Here is a 20,236-nt window from a genome sequence, read left to right as displayed (position 1 = left end):
AAAAATGTTTGATATTTAAAACCGAAAAATCTCGTGCAACGGACCCCGTTCCCACGTAACGGTCATATTTTGTGTGGTGCACAAGCTTTGAGTGGTCAAAGATGCCATTTTACCGATTTTTCATCCAATGGATTCCCGCGCCACGGGACCCCCTTGCCGTGTCACGGGAATATTTTTGTGTGACACGGTGGCTTTGTACAGTTATTTGTGAATATTCCTGACATTTTGACTAAGGTTGCACGATTTTTTGCGTAAATTGGACAGTTATGTTTTGCTGGAATTACGCGGGAAACTCTAATTGATACTTAAAGGGGACTAAAATTACCATTTTACTCCTAGCAAGCATCAAAGTCTATTTTTCGGCATTTTAAGCACCTAATATGGTCGGATAATTGACTTAAAGGTGTGAATCATCTGCGGCCCACGTTCAGGGATAATCGAACCATCATACACTTACAAATTTCAGCAATCGTCGGCTTTCCTCAAGCATGGAAAGTGTTATCGGTGGATTTTTCTTCAAGTATAGAAAACCGCCAAGTCGGCTTTCCTCAAGCATGGAAAGCGTTATCGGTGGATTTTTCTTCAAGTATAGAAAACCGCCAAGTCGGCTTTCCTCAAGCATGGAAAGCGTTATCGGTGGATTTTTCTTTAAGTATAAAAAACCGCCAAATTCCTGTGTTGGCTTTCCTCAGGCATGGAAAGCGTTATCGGTGGATTTTTTTCAAGTATAGAAAACCGCCAAATTCCTTTTTCGGCTTTCCTCAAGCATGGAAGGCATTATCAGTGGACTTCTTCAAGCATAGAATGACACCAAATTCGTTCGTCGACTTTCCTCAGGCATGGAAAGTATTATCCGGTAGCTTTCTTCAGGCTTAGAAAGCTACCAAGCTCTTCAGTCGGCTTTCCTCAAGCATGGAAAGCGTTTCAACAAATGTCACTCGGTGGATTCCTTTAAGCTTAGGAAGCTGTCAAATTCGTTTGTCACCGATACACTGGTGCCAGATACGTATTCTATCCCTTTACTCTTTTATCTGTGGAATTAACATTTTTCTGCACGTATCGACGTATAGTATACAGAATGATTTAGAATCGCAGAACGTCTTAATTCATTCTCCTTCCCTATCGGCTACTTTGACTATCGTTTTCGAAACTGACGTTTCTAAAAACTCAGTCAAAGTGGGGGCTTCTGTAGACACCTAAAAATGTCTCTCCAAAACCAAACCCGATGATGAACAACCTTTCACCGCTACTATTGGTCGGGTTCAGTATTTAATCCCGATAGTGCTTAAAAAATCGTATTTAATTAAATTCATATTTTTGAACAGTCCATGGATTGGTCTTGATGTTTGGTAAAAGCATAGTTTTTATTTCAGCCCAAACTTATTATTTAATTTTAGCCCAAACCCTTTTTTTATTTTTGGCCCAAACCTTTTGTTTATTTTTATTTAATTATTTTCTTGTTTTAGCCCAAATAATAATAAGTCAGAAAAAGCCCGAAATTATCAATCGGCACTTAAAATGCCGAGTGAAATTAGGGTTAAAAATGTATTTAGACCGAAAAGTGGGCTGGAAATTCCCGCGCCACAGTAGACAACCACCGTGTCACGGGAATCCTTCCTGTCTGACGATGGGATTTCCCGTGACACGAGAAGTCTGCCGTGACACAGGATGTTCCGTGTCTTTTCCGCGTAAACCCTTAACGCGTTTTCTTTCCCGTTTTCTGAAAATTTCCCGCGTCACACTAAAAATGTACCGTGTCACGGGAAAGTTTGCCGTCTGACGGTGGGACTTCCTGTGTCACGGTACAGTTTGCCGTGCCACGGGATGCTTTTTAGGTTTTTATCAGTTTTAGGGTTCCGTGTGCTCCCTCAGCACATTTTCCCTATAAATACCCCCTCATTTCTGATGTACGGGGCACCAATTAATTCTCTCGAATTTATTTTTCTCTCTTCTATGCTTTAACCTAAACACTAGCCTCCCCTTTTCACTTCAAAATTCCTTCTTCAAGTGCTCAAAGGAGCCATACTTTACTCGTGGTTCTGTCCTTAAGCCAAGCACTACAAGAAAATAACCTTTTCGTAGCGATTATTTTAACCTTTAGTATCGATTGTAATTGCAACAAAAAGCTTTCCCAACGAATGGTCATTCGATACAATATCTCCCGTTGCCTTAGCCTTTAGTAGTGGTTTTCAATATCGCTGGGGTTGGCCTCAATAATCGATACGAAAAACTACATCCAATCGTGGTGATTATTGTAGTGATTACAATCACTATAAATGTTCAACTCATTTTCTTAAAAAAAAAAGAACATGCGTATGATCTTTACAAGATTCGAACATGCAACCTCAAACTCTTATATTAAATGTTTCACCAATAAGCTATGAGATATTTTATGGATTCTTTGTCAAACAATATTTATATATCTAGTGTTGAAAAGGCTTTTCGTATCGATTTATAAATAGTGTGGATATGTATTATTATGCTACGATTGTAAATGATACGATTTCTCAAAATTATATAAATGTGTAAAAATAGTGTGGATATGTATCATTATGCTTTCCGTATCGATTTAATATGGGAAAACCATGCCGATTGTAAAAATGATACGACATCCTTAATTATTTCATAAACATACTTGCATATTGTAGCGAATGAACAATCGCTACGAAATAATCACTACGAAAAGTGATTTTTCTTGTAGTGAAGGCGTGAAAGGTAGACTGTTTGAGGGTTTGGCCCCAAATTAACTCTACTTTATTTAATTTAATTTAATCATTGTTTTGTTATTTCCTTGAAGTTACTAACTCGTTTATTATTCTGTCGTTGCAAACAAACAGAATCAAAGTAAGAATCATGTTCCTTTTATTTCTATTATTTTTCTAACGATGTTATTTTGTTGGAATTGTGATTAAATTGCTTCCAATATTAATGTTTATTCTATTATATTTATTGATCACCATATTGCATGTTTAGAGGGAATATGTAATTGAAAATCACGCCTAATAAGATAATTTGGACAACCGGTTTAGGATCCTTTTAAATCTTGTTAATTAATTCAAGTGATCACCAATATTTTAGAATTATGTGTGCATTAATATTCAACCAATTTAGTTGAATAATAGTTTGGAGCGAATTGAATATTTTGTTTGTATGCCTTTGAGATCACAGGAATGCTTTTCAATATAAGAATCGAGTAGAGGCCAATACGGGCGAATGTGACTCCATGACTCACTTCGTACCATCATCCCCGATCCTCCTTTCGTGGTTCCGAACCATATGGAGTTAGTAATTTCATGGATTAGGAATGGGGTGTAACCTTCACGGGTCAATCGTTGTTGCCTATCGTTGTCCCTTTTCGTGGTTGCCTTATAATGATCCGTGAACGGTTTACAAGTTCCTTAAAAACTTGTTGGCGGCTCCCTACTTTCCTTGTCCCTAATCGTATACGTCAATTCCCACTTCCTAAGAGTGCCAAGCATATTCACCACATGCTTTAACGTAGGCGCACTTCGAGCGACGCCTACACTACCATGATATTATATGATAAAAAGAAATAGGAGGCATCCTAAACATGATACTAGAAACGTACATGATATTAGAAATATTGGTTATTACCCTAAACATGATACTAGGATTCATAAAGACATCCTAACATGACACAGGAATTAATGAAATAATCTAAGCATGCTTTTTATAGAAAAAGAATAATTAAATTACTTACTTCGATGTCTCGTATCTCTTTCTAATGACAAAATACACGCGTTAGTAACTTCAAGGAAAATATTAAATCAAATAATTAATTTAAATAATTGAAATAGAGATTTGGGACCAAGCCCTCAAAAATTATCAACATTTCACGTCGTCTAGGGTGAAGATAACTTTGAACTTGGCTAGGTGTTGTGAATGTGGAATTTTGTATTTGGGGAAGGTTTGGAAAAAGAGAGGGAGAATACGCTTTTAGCTTGAGAGAATTAAGGATGGTTGAATCTTGATGATTTTGAGGTTGTTGATGAATGAAAAACGGGGAAATACGACCCAATTTATAAGAAAATAGTTCAGAAACGATCGAAAAGAATTAGAATTTGAATCGGAATAAAATTGACCCCTGTCGCCAGCGACAAAGCCCACCGCAAAACAACAAGCATCACGCATGGGGACACACTCTGTCGTTTGGTGATAGCTTTGTCGTTTGGCGCTGATTAAAAGATAAAATGCTCTTCTGTACGGAATCCTCTTCTAATAAAATTAATCAATAAACTGCGCTTTTATCAATTTAAAATAAGATTTTATCGTAATAAAACACTTGTTTTATTTCAAACCAAACTCATTATTTTTCTAAAAAGATAATTATCGATCCTAACACTATTAGAACTCACAATAACCTTCTAGACTATTCCAGAAAATTAGAATCAATCCTAATAATTTTAGGAATAATAATTAATTGGACCTCCACTAGATCATTAGGCCATAAAACCATTTCAGACCCAATTTAGTATTTTGGTCATAATTCCTCATTATTCATCGGATTTGGGCTTACAATATATCATTAGATTTACGAGCTCAACCCAACTATACTATCATTGGACCCTTATCATGGACCAAGCTAAATTGGACCAACTATATTCATAAATAGAGTAGATTTTCGAAAACAGAAAGAAAGATTTTTATTTAAATAACCGCATCACAAGACTTTTCACACTTTCACCTCTTTCGATAATCAAACGACGTGAAAAGTATTCATCACTGGGTTTAGTTTTTAGGGAGACACATATGGGTGTCTATAGGTGGTAATGGGGGGCTGGGAGTGGTAGCAAGGGACTCTGACGGATGCATATTATGGGTAGCTGTTAAGAAGATTCCTGCAAACATGGATGAGGAATGTGCAAAAGCTGCTGCAGTTCGTTATGAGTGTCAAATTGCTGCTAGACTTGGCCATTCTCGTGTTTGGGTCGAAAGTGATGTTGAGAAAGTTGTCAACAATGTTAGGAAGGAAATGAAAGGTTGTGCTCCTATTTGGCTAATTTATGATGATGTAGATTGTCTTGCAAAATCTTTTCATGTTTTTTGTATTTCTAATATAAGTAGAGCAGGAAATACGGTAGCCCATCTCATGGCTAGATGGGATACTCGTAACAGTAATGAGCTTATTTGTATTGGTAATGTTCCGCAAACTCTTGCCTGCGAACTTTGATTTGGAATAAAAATCCAACTAACGTATTCCCTCAAAAAAAAAATTACTTTAGTTTGTTGAAGATATTTTTTAACAAATTTAATTTTTTATCTATATAAACCACTAGTGGAAAAAACTTCATTTGTAACGGCTCATTTGTAATGGGGATAAGGAAAATCGTTACAAAAAGTATATTTGTAACGGGCAAAATATATGTCCGTTACGGAAAAAACTCATTTGTAACGGACAAATAAATGCCCGTTACGAATATTTTATAATTGTAACGGACAAATAAATGTTTGTTACGAATCGTGGATATTTGTAACGAACATATACAAAGTCCGCTACACCTAAATCAAGCAGCTAGGGTTTAAAACTACTCCGTATGATTATTTCGCAGCCGCTTTTCCTTCTCAAGCGCACACACACTCTCTCTCTCTCCTCTTCTCTTCTACCTCTCTCTAGGGGTGTCCGTTCGGTTTTCGATTTGGATTTAGTCCAAATCCGATCCAATCCGAACTATAATACGGTTTTCAATTTTCCGATCCGACCTGATCCGAATTTCTCTCCCAATCCAATCCGATCCAATCCGAATTAAAATTCGGTTATTTGGATCAGATCTATCCGAATTATAAGACATTATTTTTTAGCGCCTAATACGATTATAAAAATAAAACTATAATATAAATTAAAGTCGTCAAAATCATGATTAAAATATGTAGTTCAACATCAAGTCATTAGTTAATTAATACAAAGTCCCCCCTAATTTATATTATGTCATATCAAGTATTTGAGCTAAAGTTCAAAAAATAAAGAAATCCATATATATACAAGCTTAATTTTACAATTCGGTTTTCGGTTTGGATTGGATCTAATTAGGATCAATCCGATCCAATCCGAAAATCCGAATTTTAAAAAAATCTCAATCCGATCCAATCCGACTTAAAGTTCGGATTTGATCCGAATTGATAATTCGATCTGGATTGGATTTCGATTTTAATCCGAATTGTGGACACCCGTACCCCTCTCTCTCCTCCTCTTTCTGTCTTTCACCCTCTATCCTCCTCTTCTCTTCTTCCTCAAGATCGAGTTGGCCAGTCCTAGCAATGACGGCATTAGCGCTATGAGTTGATACAAATCCACCTTTCATCGTTTCCCCCTCTCGAAATGATCGATTTTCCTGTAGGTTAATGCTTTTTTCTTATTTTCTGTTTAAATTATTTCATGTTTTTTGAGTTTTTGTTTTGCTCAAATTTACAATTTCATGGTCTTCTAACCAGGGTTTTTTTTTTTTTTAATTCAATTTTTCTCCATAGAAAATGTGGCTTTCTCAATTACACGCAGCACTGCAAATTACTCAATTTTGACGACATTTAAATGTCAGTATTTCTTGAAATTATATAGATATGTGTTTCTTAGCTTTCGAATTACAGATGTTCATTTGAAAAGGTTAATGTTTTTTTTAAATTTATTTTATTTTGCTATCGTTGATGTTTGTCCTCAATTTTATACTTGTAATTTTATTTAGATTCATTGATTTTATAGATTATTGGGATGATTTGTGAGTAAATTGGGTAAAAATAATTGATTATTGATGGTCGATCAGGGTTCAAATTGGTCACTGAACTTCTTTAAATTCCCAGACCATAAGATTAAATAAGGATATATCCTTGTATTTTGTGGTGTTTTGATTTCATGGTACAATTACTTTGCTCTTAAAACAGACAACCATGTTAGTGCATGTTAATAGAGCTCACGAATTTAGTTGGTGAGTGGATTTATGTTATGAGATTTTTGCAAATAATTACTCACAGCCTTGTGTTGTGGTGGGAAATTGCCTATAGTTTAGCAACTAGGGTTTTACTCGATTGTTTGTTTAGAAAGTAATTTGATTAGAAATTCATAGACGAACTTGTTCTGATTGACATTGTTGCCACTGTTTGAGTTGGATTTCTAGTCTGAAAATTGCTGCAATATTTTCTATGTTCTTATTCGATTCGATTATAGTATGATACTAATGCTTTGCTCTTTCTTTGTCAAAAATGTTGCAAGAAATCGATTAAACAGCAAAGACGGCCATGAAAATTGACATCGAACGCGAAGGCAACACATATTTGATCACCATGGGGAAAGACAAAATCACGGCTACATGTCCAAAGAGACTCTATCCATGGTCAGAGCAATCGCAGTCGGAGGCGAAGGAGTGGGTCAGTAATGTTAAAAAGATTTATCGAAACAGGAACAAGAAGCAACCCCTTGTGGTTGGCCTCTACGCAGTTCGGAAATTCGACCATTCTGATGGTCAAGCAGAGTTATATCTTAAGCCTAAGCAGGTTAAATGTATGCAAATCCTTTCCCTATCCTTCAATTCTATGTTTTATGATGAATTTATACAATTTGCTGTTTAAAGTTTTTAACCATATAATAAGAATTATACCTTAACCAAATGTAGCATATTCTTAATATATGATAAGAACTTCATAAGTCCATAATAGGTATCTTCTATCTTGTATAGAAAGTATGTGAATAATGTGGATGTCAACGAGGTTGATTAAATTCTTAGGGTAATATATGAGTATATGATGTGTAATCATATGAACCACGAGTATATGAGGTCTTTTCTGACTAATTGTGGAATTGATTTATTGGAGTGTGTATTTTCTAGATGCTGGGTATTGTATTGTTCTTTGTAAAATTTGGACTGGTGTTCCAAAATGTTGCCTTCAAGTCTTCAGTGTTGTGTATTCAGAAAAGGAAAACTTTTGTATACACCCGGTTTTCAGTAATTTACTGTACATTGGGTACACTTTTGTCAGATTTAGTGTCACTTCCCTCTCATGATTAAATGTGAATGTATGCTCCATTGGTGATTCCCTCATGGCCGAACCCCAGTCTGTGGGTTGATCTCACATTACAATCTCCAACAGCCTTTAGAGGAAAACTAGTGTTTTTTTTTTTTTTTTAAACCAGGAAAACAAGTGTACTTGTGATTTGGTTTAGCTGTTCTTTTAAAGTTTTAGTTATTAATTTATTAATATTAATTGTATACTATATTTGTATAGAATATAAACATCTCTCATTAAATGATAAAATGGTGTGCAAGCAATCTAGCATTTTGCTAGTTTTTTTTTAATTGATTATACACTATTTGTAACAGGCAGATTTTATGCCTGTAACAAATAAGTAGGTATTTGTAACGGGTAAAACATGTCATGTTACGAATAACGGAGTTATTTGTAACGGGCACCTAAGAAGCCCGTTATGAATAATGGGTTACTTATAAAGGGCTTTTCAGGTGCCCATTACAAATAACAAAGGCCATCGATAACGGCTGCCGCCTGTTACGGATGGACATTTTTTGCTTATTACGAATGGTCTTTTTCCACTAGTGAACTAAATTATTAAAAGAACATAGGGAATAATTTAAATAACCCTGCTGACGTGGCATGGGATCTAACTTAGAATTTAATTAATTACCACCCATAAGAGTGATAAAATTGTACGGTTATTACTTTCAGTAATTTTTTAGCGAATTAGGCTTATTATGTCGTCACTTATTACCTTATTTATAACATTCTAGTCTCATCTTTGTGATCTATTAGTCAATGTATTAGTCCGAAAATTTAATTTATGATGTTACTTTTTAGTTAAATAAAAAATGTAATTTCTGTCATTTCAATCTATTTCTATTATAAAATGGAGGGAGTCTTTCCAAATATAATAGAGCTAAGAAACTACATCTATGATAGAGCCTGTTCTCATTGACTAAACTGAGCTGAAATGAACTAAACTTATTAGAGCTGAATTAAAGTGAAATGAAAAGAACTGAACTTATTAGAGTTGAACTAAACTAAATTCAATTGAGCTGAACTGAACTAAACTGAACTGAAAATAATCTGACAACAACAGAACCTAAGCCTACACCATAACAATTAGAAAGAACAATGTCAAGTAAAAAAAATTAAAAAATCCACTTAAAACATGCCACCCAAAATGAATTAGAGGGAGTTAAAACTTTATGTCAATTTCAATACCGGTAAACTTGAGAAGAGGAATCCTTTCAGTCTACCTTTTTTTTTTTTTTAATCGTCCTTTAGTTAAATGGTGAGATGGGCAAAAGTTATTACTACTGCAACAGCAACACCAATCAATAATAATATTGATGCTAAAAAATAAAAATACAAATATAAATAAAATAAATAAATACATAAATTAATAACAACAGATGAATGAAGGAGTTGATGAATGATGAGGTCAGTGAGTTGGGCCATAGGACAAAACATTACACTAAAATAATAATAGCAATACATAATTATATCCAAACACATGGTGTACCAGATAGAAAGAGAAACACTGGGGTGGCCTAACGATAGAAATTGTTAAAAAGAAAATTTTTTTTATTAAAGAAAATAAAAAAGCTTCACCAGAGAAGCACATGGTTGAAATGTAAAGGTAACCCATAAATAAAATAAAAAGTGACTCACTTTTCTCTTTCTTTTTTGGTCTCTTTTCTTACTTTTCTTCAATTTTAATCTTTACCAAATATATATATATATATATATATATATATATATATATATATATATATATAAGCATATAATTTTTAATTATATAAGTATTATCTACAAGTAAAAATAATTTGGTTAAAACAAGTTAGGAAGGATATGAAATATATGTATTTACATAAAAATTCAGGTATTTGATCATAAGGAATAGATGAGGAAGATTTTTATGGATGACTCTACGGAATAATCACTCTTAGTTTATGCATGTAGGCGACCTCACTTATGAGTTTAAGGCTTTGATTGATAGATATAAGTAAAATGTATAAGGTTGACATATTGAGTTGAGTCAGGAGTGTACAACATCATATAGAATATATTTTGCTTTTATATAAAAACAATATTAATATTTAAAAAAATTGCTGCATGATTTATGGAACAGAAAATATAAATCAAATTGAGTTTCCTATTAGCTTTCATGGAGGGACTCAACAACAATTTTATAATAGATATAATTTACAATAAACTATATATTGTCCAATCCTTGTATTATATTGATTTATTCTATGATCAATTTTGTTTTATAGAATGATTTCAAATGTTTAGAACAATACGAGGAAATGGAGGTAATATTTTTTTTTTTAAGATTGAAATGAAGGTAATATAGATATATGTACTTCCCTTGATGTGTACTTTATATTAATTACTTAAACATCTTAAATCTCGGTCTTATATATTATATTCATACGTCCATCATAAAAGTAATTGTAGTATGTTGAGATGACAAAACATAATATGTGAAATATTTTGGGGCATAATTGTACACATAAAAGTACAACAAATTTAATAATTTTTTTTTCATTTTTATGTTGTCATCATACATGCATCTATATTTTTTTTCTTTTTATTATACACTCACACACAAATTTTATCTAGGTATTCATATGGCCTCCGAAGTTATGAATATTATGAAAGAAAAGTACTCAGTAATATATTAATTTGTATTTTGAAAATGATAATAATCCAGAGTAAAAAAAAAAAAAAAAAAAAAAAACCGGAATCACACGTAGTTTTCCTAAAGACAAATGAATAAAAATGAAACAAACTCAAACCTACGTCTTGAGCATCACTGGTCTCTGCATAAATAGAAAGATAGACAGTGATCATATTCATTCATATATATCATCTCATCTCATGAATAAATGTCTCTGAAGTTCACTGATTCCCATGAAGAGAGAGAAAAATGGAAAAGAGTATAAATGTACTCGTATGAATTTCGGGGAGAGTTTGTTTGTGTCTGAGAGGCTTTGTATGGTACTGAGAGCGACGACTGAATCTGTCATTAAGCGTTACAACTGTTGGCACTGAAAAACATGGTGTCTGAATCTCTATCAGCATTTATATGGTAAAAGGACCATCTTTAAAAAAAATATATATATATTTAAAGAAATATATATGTCCAGTGATTAAAGTGCTTGTCTCTCTTTCTCAACATTCAAATCATTTCTCCGTATGTTTTTTAATTATATTTATTTTATTTTGATTTCTTTGCATCTTTTCTTTTCGTATAAAATGAGGTATAGTACTCACAATTTGATCAACAAAATGAAAATTATACAATCTTTTTAAGAAGTGTTTTGGGGTTTTAGATAACAATTTAAGGTCTATTAAAAAAAAATTAACAATTTAAAGTTATACTCCCTCCGTCCCCGATTGATAGTTACTTTTGCTAAAAAATCACGAGAATTAAGGAGAAATAAAGAAAGTACATTGAAAAAGTAAATTTATATTTGGTATGCAAAAAACTAGAGAGAGAACGTAATTAAAATACATGGGAAGTAAAATTTACATGGGAAAGTTAAATTTGCACAAATATTTTTGCAAATGTTAGAAAATTTTGGTAAAAAAATAATATTAATGGTACTACAAAAAAGCAAATGTGATTAACATTTTGAGTCATAAAAAATAGCAAAAGTGACTATCAATCGGGGACGGATGGAGTATTAACCTAAAATGTATGTAAAAATCACGTATTATTCGTATAGTTAATTTTTTTTTTTTAAGTATTAAATCTTTTGTCATCAGTCATCTTATTTTACAATCTCGAAAAATTTGTTAATTTTTGTCTTTAATAAATTTAAAATCTAAGATTAGTTATGTTTTTTTTTAAAAAAAAAACAAAAGTTCTTAATCAAATTTATCAAATGAAACAAAAAAAAAAAAAAAAAAAAAAAAAAAAAAAGGAACATCAAGTGTATTTTCGAGTTAGGCCATTCTTAAAACAATAATGTGTCCACCATAATATACTCCATAGCAATTAAGAAAAAAAAAATTGTGAGTACGGAATACATGATTGTAACGTTATTCAAACCAAGTTGGTCGGTCAAATTTAACAATTTAGTCCTTTATAAATAAGGGACAACATATATCTCAACCTCATTTTAGTGAGATTTTATGCAAAATCTTAGGATCTTATGAAATATCGATCCCTACTAATTAATACATCAAGTAGTACACATATAAACCATGAGAATTGTAAAATCTGATCTGTACAAGAATGAGATTTTAAAGTCAAATTAGAGAAATAAAAATACTAATAAATGTTTTGAGGAGGGGTCAGGTCATCTCAGTCCTTATCTGAGCCTCTGACCAACTTCACCCAACAAAGATTTCTGAATAGTCCAAGTAAGATTCCGGCTCTTTCTTAATTCTTGGATGATTTTCCAATTATTATCGCAAGTTAATATCACTTTATAAATTAATACCGCAAATTAAAAAAGTTGTGAATTAGTACCGTCAAAAATTTTAAAATATTGTGATTACTACCAAGTCCCCATTAAAACCCAATTATGACGTCATTATATCCCTTTAACCCGTGTTTGACCATGGTTAAGGGATTTTACCAGCCCCCCAAAAAGAAAATGGATTAGGGATATAATGACTTCATGTTAAGGGCTTTAACCATGGGTTAAAGTGATATAATGACGTCATAGTTGGGTTTAATGGGAGTTTGGTAGTAATCGCAACATCTTAAAATTTTTTGCGGTAGTAATTCACAACTTTTTTTATTTTGCAGTAGTAATTTACAAAGTAGTACTAACTTGCGGTAGTAATTGGCAAATTTTCCTTAATTCTTTTACCCTAGTGTTTTAATAAAAATATATATATGTTCCCTTAATACCTAAATAATCGCAACAATAGTAATAGGTTAAATGATTAATAAATGATTCTTTGAGAGTGAGGGATAGTTCAAGTGGTTAGAGCTTTCCTCCTGATTTCAGGAGATCGTGGGATCGATTCTCACCCCCGGCCTCATGGCATTAAAAAAAATAAATTAATAAATGATTCTTTTAAATGGAGAAAAACAAATATAGAACACTAAATTATGTTTAAATAGTAAGTATTGTAATTATTTAAAAAAAACAACCTAACAAGATAAGTGCTTTATTTATATTAATATAAAATACAAAGTACATTAAAGTAAACAATGAGATCTTCCTTTTTCAAGCTATTAAATTATTCTATGAGATTTTCTTTAACACTAGAATGGGAATATTATTATTGATTATTCAAAGCCTTAATTCATAATCTACATATTACAAACAAAATACCAAACATTAAAGAACAAAAATATATCCTTAATGAAGGCCCTTTATCTACTTATATTATTTATATGATTTTACCAAATTTAATCAACAAATTAACAAACTTCCCTCCACACCGAAAAAAAAAAAAAGAAAAAAGAAAAAAGAAAAAACAAAAACAACTAACATACACATGAACTCTAAGTACTATCATAGGAGTCTCTCCATTTATATATTATGGTTAAAACCTCCAAAATGAAATATTTAACGACACAATCAAGGGCACGCAATAGTAGAGGATAATGTGTAAAGAGCTAACGTCTAAATTTTTATTGCAAATTATTTTCATCTTCAACCTGGCTTTCAGCAAGAGAGCTGTTCTGGTCTTCTAGATGAAGAGCATATGTTGTTGCCGTCGTCGTTGTCGTAGGCGAAGCGTGGAATTGTTGTTTACAAGCATGACAAGTAATTTGCATGAGAGTGGCACTGATTTGTTTCATAGCATGGTCTTTGAGTGTTTGAGCTTTGTCTAACTCAGCTTGCGCTTGTTGTTTTATACGCTTGGCGTTAGCAAATTCTCTTTCTGCTAGCTCAATCTGTCGCTTCGCCTCTCTTCTTGCGTCTTCTGCGTATGCTTTTTCTGCCATTGCGAGTTTTAGTTGCTCGCTGGCTTGTTCCTTAAGCGTCGTTGTTTGATGTGAAGGACTCGATGCTGAAGCGGCCTTGTTGTTTGATTTTGAGTTTGTTTCTGCTGTAGCGTTCTTTTCACCCATATCCGAGGTGGAACCAATGGATAACTGAAGCTGAGTCGATTGGTTCTCGTGATCTGTAGCTTTAGGAGACACAGAGAGCTGGAGCTCAAGATTGTGAAGGTTCTCGGATAATGATGGCTTTGACATTGTCGTCGTCGCTGTTTTCATTGTTAGGCCAGTGTTACGCCATGGACCAGCCACATTAACATTGTTGTTATTAGTAGCATCATTCGACGGGCTGGAACTCGATGCAGCTCGTGATAAACAAACCGTTGGCTGCTGCTGATGCTGTTGTTGATGATGTTGCTGTAGTTGATTCAAATTATTGTCTCCGGGTTGATGATGATCTGTAGAGCGGAGACGTCCCATGTGACAAGCGTCTTGGTGTTCGATGAAGCTTTCAACTCTATAGTATTACAAAAGATGAAGACAAATGGAAGAAAAACAAAAAGAAAATGAGATTAGTCAAATATTCATGATGAGTAAGTTAAAATGAATAGTTTGTTGATGCTATAAAAAAGGTAGAAAAAAGTGGGTTTTTTTCAAAAGCAAGCTTCATTGCGTCGTTTGTCCTTATACATAGAGATGAGTAGTAGTCTAGTAAAGACAAATAGAGGAAGACGAAATTTTGAGTCTTGTTGATTGACTTACATACGACATGTAGGGATTTCACAAAATTATTATATTCTTATTCTTAATAAACTCATGGAATTATCATCTCCAAAATCTTATTGTAATAAACTAAACACCATAACTTACTTGTAACAAGAAAACATATTAATCTTGTTTATAAGATCAAATTTTCAGAGTTGCAACATGAGTTAGTTCATAGATTTTGAACAACAAATTTTGACATTAGAAATGGAAGTTTATAGAAAATGATTATGCACAAAGCCAATGAAACTTTTTCTAGAAAGATGTGTACTTTCATTCTTAATTAAATAGTAGCCATGTTTGTAATTAAGGAATAGGTTCCATTACCTAATACGGAGTAACAAATTATTCTTAAAAAAAAAAACGTCAAAATTATATAAATTTTATACCATTATGACCATTTATAGAGTATTTAATTAACAGTTTTAAAATAATTATTTAATATCAAGTCAAAACATCTATGCCCAAAAAATATATATATTTTTTCCTAATATTGTATTCAGATGATAATTCTTATTCTTAACCTTATAAATACTAAGTCCCTTAATTTATATTAGTTGCAATAAAGGAATTTAATATATCTCGCTAATAATACCCGTTGTTGCAACAAAAAAATTAACGGAAGTAGTATTATTATTCCGTAGAAGAAGAGTGTACCTGGAGAAGACCCGGCCACAATCACAGGAGTGGCCGCGAGTGCCACAGGTCTTAAGATGAGCTTTATAATCAGATTGAACAGCGTAAGCTTTAGAGCACTTATCACAGACCCATTGCTTATGATTACTGTGTTTACGGCGGAAGTGTTTCTTGATGCCAACCAAGTCGCCGAGTGCATGGCAAGGATCGTGGTGAAGGCAAGTTGGTTCGGGGCACACGAATACTCGTTTTTTAACAGCCGGATTCTCTCGTTTCAGTAGCTTCCATGGTACTTTATGCCGCCTTCTATGCATCTGTAAGTTTTGATCCCTTTGAAACCCTTGATTGCAGATCTCGCAGACGTATCGGTCCGACTCTAGCAGTGTCTTCGGCGATAGCGACACCACCTCCGCATCTGGATCTGATTAATCAGACAGTAAAACATTCTCATTAATTAATCAGGATATTGTTATGTATGTGATGAGACAAGGTATTATTATTATAGTAACAGTTGAGATAAATCACCTGGAGTACCAGCAGGGCGGCGTTTGCGCTTGCTACTATTCCCGTTGTCAGCTGGACTACTACCACCCATATTGATATGCTCCGACGACGGAGCTGAGGAAGAAGAAGAACCGCCTAACATGGTTTTGGTTGATTTTGTTGTATGTTTGATTGTCTAGAGTGTGATGGTGTAATAATATGATGTTGAAAAAGAAGAATTAAATTAAGAGGAAATGGTATAATTAATTAAACTGAAAACGCTAATGATGAGTGTAGTGTGTGTTTCACTTGGGTTGAGATTTGGAGAGAAAGGAAAGTGAACATGGAAGAGGGGGAAAAGGTAACATCTTTCGGTTTTCAGCTTTCTCTAACTTTATCTTTAAAATAAGCTTTCAGCTTTTTAAATCAGCTTTTTTTGCATTGCTCCTCATCTTCATTCATTAAAGACTTTATTATAAATTATTAAATTTTTTTTTTTTAATTTTTTGATAAATAAAACCGCTTAAAAAGTTAAGGGGACAGTAGAAGAGGAGAGTGAGAGAGAGAGAGAGAGAGAGAGATTTATTTGGGGAAGCAGAGAGATCCAACCACGTTGGTGGAAAATGAACCCACAACTTTGCAACTGGACAGAAAAGAAAACATCCCCACAAAGAAACAAAAACCTCATCATACCTTGGCCACTGTAAAATATATGCATGCACAAAAATAATGCAAGTATTGCCTAAATCTCCGAAAATTTTGTATCTTCTTTACAAAAAGTTACATTTTTATTTTTACTTGGTACTATTATATTAAGATAATAAAATATTTTAGGCTTCGTTTGGCATCACTGTAATTTTCTGTTTTTTGGTTTTTTGAAAGTATATTATATATGTCACATAATGAATCAAAATTATTTTGACTTATTAAAATCATGATAATTTTGAAAATTGACAACAGAAAAGTGAAAACACATTTTTCTTGTTTCCTGTTTTTGAATTTTAGTTTTTAAAAAAAATAGAATACTGAAAACCAAAAATAATGTCAAACAAGCCCTTAGTTATAGCATATGGGATTTTTTTTTTATAGGATTTTTTTAAAAAAATATCACTACAAAAAACACACAATTTTTTTTTATATCACCACAAATTTTAAAACTTTTAGGAAAATTTGTCAACCGCAGTCATTTAAAGTTTATATTTTGCAAATTGCAGTGTTTTTAAAACAAATTCCAAATTGCAGCCAAAAAGTTCTTATAAATTGTAAATTGCAGGACGATTCAACCTTTTCATCAGTTTACATTAAAAAAATATTCGGTCAAGAGTGTAGGGTCATTTTAGTCCTTAGGATCCGAATTGACCTCGGAAGCAGCAAATAAAATAATGTAAGTGCCTCGTTTTTATAGAAAAAAATAATTGCCCACAAATTGATACATTTTTGTTACGTAAAACGAGGCACTTACATTATTTTTTGGCTAATTTCGAGCTCAATTAGGACCCTTCAACACGTAAACAGATAAAAAATTGAATTGGACTTCAGTTTAAAGTTTATAAGAACTTTTGGGCTGTAATTTGCAATTTTTCTTAATGGTTGCAATTTGCAAAATACAAATTTAAACTTTAAATGGATGTAATTGGCAAATTTTATAAACTTTTATTATAACATCACAAAAAAAAATCCAAAAAATTGATTTCACCATCACTTAACTTTGCCATCCAAAAAATTGTTAGTGGTCCCCACTTTGTACACATGTCAATTATTTATTGAATAAAAAATATACAAAAATAAATTAAAAAAAGAAAATTAAAAAAAGGAATAACTCTAAAATTTTAACCCAACCACCACCGGTGCTGGTTCCCACTGTCGTCACCTAAACCCAGCTCCCACCATCGTCACCCAATCCTAGCCAACCACCCTTGACCGATGAAACTAGCCCACCTAATCTTGTACCCTAACCTCAATTTAAACCAGCCGACCACCCTCATACCTAGCACCATTGGTTTCTAGGTACGGGTTTGGGTCCATGTGAGGGTGAGAGACTAAGAAGAGTAGGGCGGTTTGTGGGTTTAGGTATGGGTGTGGGTTAGGGTTTCGGCAATTCGGCAATGATTATGGGTAGGGCAGAGGAGCTTGACGACGGTAGTTTCAGCTGTGTTACAGTGATTCGGTGACGATGTAGGCTAGGGTTTCGGCTGCTTTAGGTTGGGTTTCGATGGTTTGGTGACGATTTCGGAGGTTCTAGGGCTGGGTATGGTGACGGTGGTGGTTTGGCAATTGTCTCAGAGCTTCGGGGGTTGGGTTTGGGTGACATTGGTAGGAACCACAGGCCATGGTGGCTGGTTTAGCATTTTAGGATTTTTCTTTTTTAATTTTTTTTAATATAATAGATGATTGACACATGTATTGTGTGGGAACCACTTAACGGTTGTTTTGGATGGAAAAGTGAAGTGGTGGTGAAATCAATTTTTTATTTTTTTTTTTTTATTTTTTTTTTTTTATTTTTGTGGTGTTATGATAAAAGTTGTAAAATTTGTGGTGTTATAATCATTTTTTGGGGTTTATTTTTTGTGGTGTTATTATCTAATTTTTTTTTTTTTATTTATGTGAAAATTATAATACTTTGTGTTTCTAAGTGTTACACTTTAAGGGGGCGTTTGGTTGGTGTATTTTTTGAATTGGAAACGGATTCGATTAAACCAATATCGTTACCATGTGTTTGGTTTGAAGGCATGGTAACAATTACCATTACCTAAGGGTAATGATTACCCCTTATTTGTTACCTCTCAAAAACTTGGGGTAACAAATACCCTTACCCTCCTCTTAACAAATACTCTTTCTATGGTTAAACCAAACAAATGAAAAGGTAATAGCTAAATGATTCCTTTTCTCTTTCTTATTTGTTTTCTTTCCACTCCGTTTCCACTTTTCAAACCAAACGCCCCCTAACTAGAACATAGTTTTAAGTCGATTATTAATCAATCAATAAACACATATTAATGCTCTGTTCACTTTACCTTTATAAAAAAGAATTAGTAAAACTAATTTCATTTCAGTAAAAATAATTTATTTCAGCAAAAATTATTTTAGTTCAGTATACTTAAGTTCAATTCCTAAAAATAATTGCAGTTCAGTATAAATCAATAACTTTAAAGAAGAAACATAACATAAAATCAGTAAAAAATAATCTCAGTTCAGCAAAAATAATTTCACTTCAGTAAAATTAATTTTAATCCAATAAAGTTAATTTTAATTCAACTAAAATAATTTCAATTCAATAAAACTAATTTCAGTTCAGTAAAAATAACTCAAGTACAACAAAAACAAGGTGAAATGATTAGAGCCTAAAACACACTCCAAAAATGACATATGTCATTTGTTGTCTCTCTTAGATTTTTTTCTTAAAAATATATATATAGGAAAAAAAATCTTATACAAAGTACAATAAAAGATTAGAAAAGATTGAATGTATCCTTCCACAGTATATATTGATATCATTAACCTAAGTAAAATAAAAAAAGATCAAATTCTTAATTAATATAATTTGTGACATATACTACCTTACCATTATTAAAACAAGAATTTTTCATAAAATTTTTGTATTTAATTATGTATAAAAAGCTTTCCAATAAAGATATGAAAAATTAATTTAAGTTGGCTGATTATTGAAAAAAAAAATACTACATAAGAGAGAATGAATAATAGTGTGCAATAAATAAATATATAAATAAATCAATTGACGAGTTAAATACATATTATAAAGATATTCATTTGAATGCAAGAAGAAAATGATATAAATTTGTTGGTAAAATATATATTACATCTGTTACATATTAGTTGCAACTTTGGAATTTTTAATGTCTCACAAATATTACCCTAAACTTACAACTAATATGTACCGAAGGTAGTATAAATATACATATATACATATGCATCTTAAAATGTCTTTTTTTTTTGCTAATAATAAATTTATTTTAGGAAAATTTGTAAATTACCACCCAAAAAGAGGTCCTGTTTTGAAATTACCACCCATTAAAAACTTTATTTTAAATAACCACCCATTAAATTAATTAATCTTTCAGATTACCACCCTTTTTGATTTTCCGGTGTAAAATCCGTTTGAGGGCCCCACCCTATTTACTTCCCTCTTTTTTTTTTCTTCTTTTCTTCGACCTAACGCTCTGACTGTTCCATTAAACACATAACACATCATCTCTCTCCAATTTCCTCACTGAATTCATCTAAATTCATCAATTTTTCCCTCTTTCTTCCTTTATTTCTCTGTCAAATCCTCATCCACTCCTATACAATTGAATTAAAACCCTATTTCTTCACCTTTTTCCTGCAAATTGAATGTGTTTGGTGTACTTGCATGTACTGGTAAAGTCGCCATCTTGAAGTGATCTCGGGACCAAAAGCGTGAACTTGAAGCTCCTGCCAATTGCTGATGTCAATGGC

General features: G+C 32.6%; 1 protein-coding gene and 1 long non-coding RNA gene across 2 annotated transcripts; one reads left to right on the top strand and one right to left on the bottom strand.

Annotated features, from left to right (window-relative positions):
- Positions 1 to 6,092: 6,092 nt before the first annotated feature.
- Positions 6,093 to 7,985, top strand: LOC110685430. Its single transcript, XR_002504055.1, has 3 exons — positions 6,093 to 6,352; positions 6,487 to 6,549; positions 7,223 to 7,985. It is a non-coding gene; the product is annotated as an uncharacterized LOC110685430 (long non-coding RNA).
- A 5,318-nt stretch (positions 7,986 to 13,303) lies between these two features.
- LOC110685429 (protein SHOOT GRAVITROPISM 5-like) lies at positions 13,304 to 16,566 on the bottom strand. Its single transcript, XM_021861958.1, has 3 exons — positions 15,824 to 16,566; positions 15,320 to 15,719; positions 13,304 to 14,414 (listed from the first exon to the last, which is right to left on the bottom strand). The coding sequence occupies exons 1-3, from the start codon at positions 15,942 to 15,944 to the stop codon at positions 13,586 to 13,588; spliced, it is 1,350 nt and encodes a 449-aa protein (XP_021717650.1). The 5' UTR covers positions 15,945 to 16,566; the 3' UTR covers positions 13,304 to 13,585.
- Between the last annotated feature and the right edge of the window lie 3,670 nt (positions 16,567 to 20,236).

This window comes from Chenopodium quinoa, unplaced genomic scaffold, assembly GCF_001683475.1.
Source record: "Chenopodium quinoa cultivar QQ74 unplaced genomic scaffold, ASM168347v1, whole genome shotgun sequence".
Lineage (NCBI taxonomy): Eukaryota > Viridiplantae > Streptophyta > Magnoliopsida > Caryophyllales > Amaranthaceae > Chenopodium > Chenopodium quinoa.
This window is presented reverse-complemented; position numbering and strand designations above follow the sequence as displayed.

Excerpts from the sequence above, each read along its gene's own strand:
- LOC110685429 (XM_021861958.1), bottom strand. The coding sequence starts at position 15,944 with ATGTTAGGCGGTTCTTCTTCTTCCTCAGCTCCGTCGTCGGAGCATATC. Across the intron at positions 15,720-15,823 it reads CCGCCCTGCTGGTACTCCAG|ATCCAGATGCGGAGGTGGTG; the intron begins GTGATTTATCTC and ends CTGATTAATCAG. Across the intron at positions 14,415-15,319 it reads TGTGGCCGGGTCTTCTCCAG|AGTTGAAAGCTTCATCGAAC; the intron begins GTACACTCTTCT and ends GTAATACTATAG.